Source organism: Cephus cinctus, unplaced genomic scaffold (genome assembly GCF_000341935.2).
Source record: "Cephus cinctus unplaced genomic scaffold, Ccin1 Ccin1_scaffold0564, whole genome shotgun sequence".
Taxonomy (NCBI): Eukaryota; Metazoa; Arthropoda; class Insecta; order Hymenoptera; family Cephidae; genus Cephus; species Cephus cinctus.
Window position 1 is genome coordinate 658,486 of NW_014333216.1, and position 6,969 is coordinate 665,454.

Genomic DNA, 6,969 nt, shown 5'->3' on the forward strand with positions numbered 1-6,969 from the left:
GGGGGGGGGGTAGGAGTGGAGGTTTCAGCCACTGGACGGGGAATAAAGTTGAGGGTAGGAACGAGGGTTGAGAGAGGAGCTCTGAATCGGGGTGGATGACGTCGGTCGGGAGTTCGGCTCGGGATGGGAAAATGGCGCCGGAGAAAGGGAATTCGCAACGACGATCAATACTTCGCCACGCCTCGCGCCACCACCTGCCCTCCGAGCAAAACTTGACTTTTCCGACGACCCTCCGACCACGATGGACATTCGAATCGAACCTTGGCTCAAACTTACTTCAATTCTTTTTTGTCGTCTCTTTACCTTTTTTTTCTCTCTGAGAGATAATATGACGAAATGTACTGTACGCTTAAGCGCACCCAGAATTCACTATCAGAGGTTAAAAATGTACTTTCCTCCAAGCGTAATACTTATTCTTCATAAAATAATTGAATATTCATGTAAAAGCAGGCGAATTAAAAAAATTTCTCAAATTCCAGAGCAATTACCGAAGGTCCTTTGGATTATACGATATCCTCCGGCGGAATGTACAAGATATGCAGGGTATTGTGTAACGGTATAACCTGACATGTACTGATAGGTCATCTGGGAAGTAAATTCCAAATTGGAATGTCATCCGAAGAATCTTCATGACAAACTTCAATTACGTGAAATACCAATATCAATGAAATCAAGAAGGTTCCCGACTATCACGATCAACCCAGTGAATGGATCATTCCAGTTTCTAGAGCCTCGTTATATCAACCCCTACCGTGCAATTCTCTTCAAGAGACGAAGAAATCCCTCAAGCAAAGGTAAAGTGCTCCAAAGCATTTTCATATATACATACACGTTCCATAAGTGGGAACTTTCAACTGTCAGAAATTACACGAAGCTGTATGCTTATCTTTGCAGATAAAGGGAGAAGCGCCAGGAAATATCATCGTGTGACCCCATTCAAAGTGAGGAGTGTCAAGCTATAAGGGATGGCCGCGTCAGATGGCAGCACCGTGCTAGCGAGTCAAAGATCATTCAGACTAAAAGAAAGGAAAAAATTACATTCAACTCGTAGTCCGTACTTACCCAAGGAGAAATATTCTCTTCAGCGACATTATATTCCATCGACGTCGAGCGATGCTGAATAAAACTTTGCACTAAAGAGGGTAGTGACGTACTCATTGTTTTCAACGTCGCCATTCGTATCAGCAAACACGAAAGCAATTCTGATAGAAGATATTAACGAACCTGAGTAGGAATACGTTAGCTTCGCGAGACCGAGCTTCATCCCCAATCATAGTAATGACGGCAGATGCGAGTCAACATAGCACAGTCTATCCAGAGGGTTTACCCTCGTCCATTTTACCGTCCGTAGCTGATGAGCGAACATTCAGAAAATTAATATAAATGAATCCGTCTGGCAGGAGCGGCGCCTAAATTGTTTCTGAGACCTGTGCTAACTGGATGCTGATGCTGGACCAATCTCATAGCGAAACCAGCAACGTGTACCATTTTACAATGTAATGAGCAGTAACGAAGTGTATGGCTGCTATTAACGTTAAGTGCAGAGTATATGTAGATACTATAGTCCGTTCTGATTACACTTGGCTTTAAGGCGGCTTATCAAGGTTTGATTAGGTTAGCAAAATTATCAAGTCTTACTCCCTAATCGCTTGATGACTCTGTTACTGTCTTATGGGAACTTTGATATATACTGGAGTATATGGCGTATAGAGCATATGGGTATGGCTACGGAAATTGGGCAGACAGCCAAAGTGTCGAGATATTAATTAATACTAAAGCCAAATCATGTGGATAAATATATATGCACTTTCTTATATATCACTCAGTGACTGTAACAACTTTTGCCAAGTGCAGAAGCAGCGAATTGCTGCTGCTGACAATTAAATTACGATGCATCTTGTTTTTTTTCTTTCGCAAATCCAGGAAAGAGGTGATATGTATGTCTGCTTCAGTAGTTTGTCGTAAGACTGGATTCATGAATATTTAAAAAAAGAGTTGAGCAATGAAAATTGAGATATTAAACTTCTCATATTTTTTTTATTGCATTAGTTCTCGCAATAAGTGGTTCAACGATATTCAAATGATTATGTACGACGGTTTACGCCTGTATCACATAGTATCCATATGAGCACACATGTGCTCGAAAAGGCAACGTCTCGTGAATTATTGCAGTTAGAATATGCAATACCAGGTACGATTGAAGGCTGTCAATAAATCAATTTGACGTAGTTGTTTACCACAATTTTCCCATACGATACTGGCAATATGTATACACTATAGCGCATATATATATATATGAGAGAATGCACAGTAGATGCTCTATAAGAGAATCGAAGATCGCAGACGTCAATTAATCAATGTAAAAGTTCAATCGATTCTGCAAGAATAAACCGAACGAGAAATTTGAGCTGATGAAAAGCGCAGCTGAGCCTTGCAGTATCTCAGGTATCGCCAATGCAGCAATATCGCATGTACAAATTAGGGTCGGGGTACCGAGAAAAATGAATTACCATTTTTTTACGAATTTCGTATTACTCAATAACGCTGGCAAATTTTTGCGTTGTTCAAAATGGCCGACTTTTATGCAAAATCTATTTTCCGTATTTTTGTTATATTTTTATTTATTTACGATTTCCTACTTCCATCCTTCGTCACGCGCACTCGGCAATCGTGCTCGCTTAACGCAATGTCTCTATCGAACAGGATTCGCGCGTGCAGACCCATTTAAAGAGAGGTTCAAATGCAAATGGAACTCATTTAAATAACAGGCCAATTACTATTGACCATAGGTCTGCGAAGCATTACCGACCGAGTAATTTCAATGTTGTTTTTATTGGAATGAGACGAGAGTGGAAATTTATTCTGCTGAATTTTTTTTTCAAATCACTTTAAGCATTCACTGGTCCATGAGAATTTAATTTGTCCTTTCGAAAATTTCCGGTTAAACTTTCTGAGGCTTTACGACAGTCGTTATAGGAATATTATGTTTTGGCGAAGCGAACAATGGATTAATGATAAAGTTTGGCGAGTTTTATTGGTCTTATTTGAATGTTGTTAAATAGATGGAGATTACGGTAGCTAAAAAGAAAATTATCAAATCCAAGTAGAGGACAACAATTGTGTGATAAGAGCTTGATAAAATTTAATTCCTAAGAACATTTTATATCTGCTCAAGTCTACTTTGCAACGTCATATATTATGTTTACAATGTGGATATTTACTAGCGAAGATACATAGTTGAATTTCTTTTTTTTAATATTCAAGTAAACTTCTAAGCGACTTAGGTAAGTCTTGCGGATACGTGTCAAGGTCGTGCACCACGTTTCGCAAATCCATAACGGTGAATCTATGAACAAACCGTAAGGATACCGATGGAATGCATACTTGTGCGTATATTAGGAATGACTTTCAAAAATATCCTAAACTGTGTCCACGGTTAGAAAAGGTATAAATGTTAAGCAAAATTCTGTAGTATTCTATACCTCAGCAAAAATATAATTCTACCGAAATTCTAACGTTAATATTTTCATAGAAGGAAGAATTTATGAACAATGTTAAATATAGTGTTGGTATTACGATAAAATAGACAAAAGAAAATCAATAATTTTATGTATCAACGAGAATGGCCGATATCACGTGGAGCACCGTACACAGAAATGATTGCATGGAGAGCAGGTGAAAAAAAATGGATAACGCGCAGATGATAAGCTGATTGCATATTATATTAGTCTACTTCTGTTAGAACATTAGTATGAAGAAATAACTATCGGACAAACAACACAAGCCGTTCTACAAGAGTCAAGACACGTGGCGTTAAAGAAAGCTAGAAAAAAAATTCGTTAAATCACACCTCCGAACCGGAGTTCATATCAGTTATACATATGTGAGATAGCAGGGAATGTGTATGGAGCATAATTATATTATAATCTGAAGCAGAATGTCATGTGATCCAGGAAGAAGACAGGGTGCAGGTTAACAATGTGCCGTCAGAATAGACATTTTGATGCCGGACGAGGTTATATCAATACAAGTATTCAAAGTGGACTCTCCAGCTTTGCATTAACATAGGTAATATAAAATAGACTGAATTGACTAACTAGGCCGTGGCATATAAAAATTTCAATCGGTTTGTCAAGACTGATCAATTCTTAGGTTAACCTGTCACTTGGCAGATCGATGCTTCGGCTTCGGGTTTCACGTGAAACCTATAAAAACGAAATTATGTAATTTTTCGTACTTACATCGCGGCGATTTAATCGTCCGTAGTAACACTGTCGTACCCACCACTTGTTAAAGTAACTTGGACTCACTGGAAAATCAGGAAACACTTCGAAAACGTCAACTTTATCACGAAAACATGATCGGAAACTTTGAAGGGACAGGAACGAACCCACTTGCACCAACATTCAATGACGTCATTCCACGAGCAACATGGATCCCAAGTTTACGTATAGCTCGCTCGACTGAAGTTCTATTCCGCACTTTTTCTAACCTTTATCTTGAATATCGTGTTCGCATTGAAACCCGCGAAACTCTAAATAAAATGTAGATTTATTCTTTCAATTTTCTTGTGTTTAATGGATATTACTTTTACTATAGGTTTTTCGTGGGTTGTGTGAAATTTAATGGAGATCCTAACGATGCTTACATCGACCATACCGCTTTGATTTAAAGACACGCTTGCACTGAAGTTCGTCAACACGGTTAAACTATAATCTAACCCCACTTGGATGACACGTAATACCTGCGAAATTTATTTTCAATTTCTTAACGGTAAATATTCCTTATGCTATTAGTGATTGAATTGGATTTATGAGGAATTATAGATGTGAAATTATTTATGGTTTTATTGAATATAAAAAGGTAATTCAAGTGTTTAGATTGTGTGTTAAATTTGCTAACCTAGCTTTGAGATTGTTAATCAACTTGGCTGACGCTAGTTGATTTGTTTTGTAAATATATTTATGGGAATGTCAGAATAATTGGGAGCTTATTTAATTAGATTTGATATTCTTTTTCAGAGTGCGATGTCTGCCTCTCCTTATGTCTCACGAGTCAATCAGATAGATGCTGTTCAACTCGACAATGAGATATACAAGATACTGAAATATCAGACTGACAAGATCACCAAATATCTACCTCCAGGTAGTATTGCTAAGTGGCAGCCTGAGATTAATGTGCTGCTAAGTTTAGCAATTTGGAATTACTCTTTAAGAGCAGGTAATGCTACCTTCGCGCAACAGTTGTTGAATTTGAATTATGCAAACTTCAATCGGAAGAAAGCTGTCTTGTATGTAATATTAACTGTTCTACCGCAATATGTTCAAGAAAGATTGGCAGATGTTAGACTAGCTACAACCAGTGAAAGAAGCGATAGAATTAAACTTTATATAGAAAGAATTTCTAGCATTGTACAAGCTCTTTCTCTTATAAATTTAATAAGCTTCCTACATCAAGGAACTCAACCTTGTTTAGTAGAACGTATCTTGGGAATATTCAGTCAGTCTACAAAGACACATAAACCTAGAAGTATCGGATACTCTTATATGACCCGAGAGCTCCTCTGGCACAGCTTAATGGAATTATTTACAATTGGTTTACCAATGTTAAACATTTATTATCTTAAACACACGCTTAAGCGTTTCTGGTCTCGTAAGAAAGATACAGCTTCCATGAAATTCCATGGTATCCTGAAAATGGACCTAACAACAAAGTGTCCGCACTGTGCAGGAAATCCTATTTTACCAAATTCTGCAGGCTGTGAACATATATTCTGCTACTACTGTATGAAAGCGCACTTTACTGCAACTAAAATGTTTCAGTGTCCCACGTGCAATATGGACCTACATGCACAGGATATGAAACCATATATTGCATTACAGTAACCTTTCCTGCTCGTTGCAAAAAGCAGAATAACATCTATTTAAAATAAAAGTGTCAGGTACACATGTATAATATATATTTAGCATTGCTTACATATACCTTCAAATTTCATTGAATAATGAAATCAGCAAGGAATACTAATTTCGTAACTGAAGTACAAACGTATACATGTGGTTATTTTTTTTAATTACAAATCGTTATCTCATATATTGTATATAAGAGAAATAAACAATGTTTTCCAAAAACTCTCGTTAATATCACTTACAATAATACACATGTATAATAGAAATGCCATAGGAAAGATAACCAATGTAGGAAAACCAGTCAGAAACAAAAACAACCAATTGTCTCGTGTAGACTCATTATTTTATTAAAAATAGCAATACAAAATCTTCTATTTATTTCAATAGGACATTTTCATTTGGGCATCGATCAGCTTTTTTTTCCTCGAAACAAACAATAATAGATCAATAGGATGTATTCGCTGTCTATCAAAAAACATTTTACATTATAAAAATATCATGCTGCACTATCATAAAACGCTATACATTATACGTTAGTTACTGCACCAGCTAGAATGAGGAGGGGGCACGTTCTTCGATAATTATCGTTACTTTACTCAATTATACAAAAAAAAAAAAGAAAAAAATTCAAAACAACACAGAAGTACATTTAAATTAGTATTTCTCGCCACCTACCTTATTACAATTTGATTCGCTTTTTTTTTCTTTTCGTTTCTTGTTTGTTTTTTTTCATTTCATTAAGTTATTACTCGTTTGGAATGTTCTTTTATAATACAATTTTTTTAGAACGCGAGCGCAGAGAGTGGGGGGGATGGGAGGGGGTATTATTTCGGCTGACTATCGTAAACCCTACACTGCCTCAAGGGGCCTTATCTAAATACACACACTACTACTACGCTCATCCAAGCATCGCACGAGCAAAGAATTCCTCGAGATAGTCCATTTGATATTTAATATCGATTTTAGTTTTTTCGATTCCATACAACCCACCCGAGATATAATTGTCAGACGTGAATCGTGTCAAAAAAAAAAAAAAAAAAAAAAAAAATTACGCAACGTAAAA

The 6,969-nt window shown here is 36.8% G+C and overlaps 2 protein-coding genes across 3 annotated transcripts in view; one reads left to right on the plus strand and one right to left on the minus strand.

Annotated features, from left to right (window-relative positions):
* The window catches only part of LOC107268543 (stress-activated protein kinase JNK), a 112,475-nt gene extending 108,098 nt beyond the window's left edge, over positions 1–4,377 (minus strand). Inside the window, exon 1 of the mRNA XM_015741424.2 lies at positions 4,242–4,377. The gene's annotated coding sequence lies outside the window, so the exon portion shown is untranslated. The remainder of the gene's footprint in view (positions 1–4,241) is intronic.
* Positions 3,751–6,128, plus strand: LOC107268544 (peroxisome biogenesis factor 2). Of its 2 annotated transcripts, XM_015741425.2 has the most exons (3): positions 3,751–4,068; positions 4,600–4,863; positions 5,022–6,128. In XM_015741425.2, exons 2-3 carry the CDS (start codon positions 4,813–4,815, stop codon positions 5,883–5,885), a joined length of 915 nt encoding a protein of 304 aa, XP_015596911.1. In that variant the 5' UTR covers positions 3,751–4,068; positions 4,600–4,812; the 3' UTR covers positions 5,886–6,128. The 2 variants fall into 2 exon arrangements, with proteins under 2 accessions (XP_015596911.1, XP_024941539.1); XM_025085771.1 differs by lacking the exon at positions 3,751–4,068 and having other exon boundaries at positions 4,632–4,773.
* The last annotated feature ends 841 nt before the right edge of the window (positions 6,129–6,969 follow it).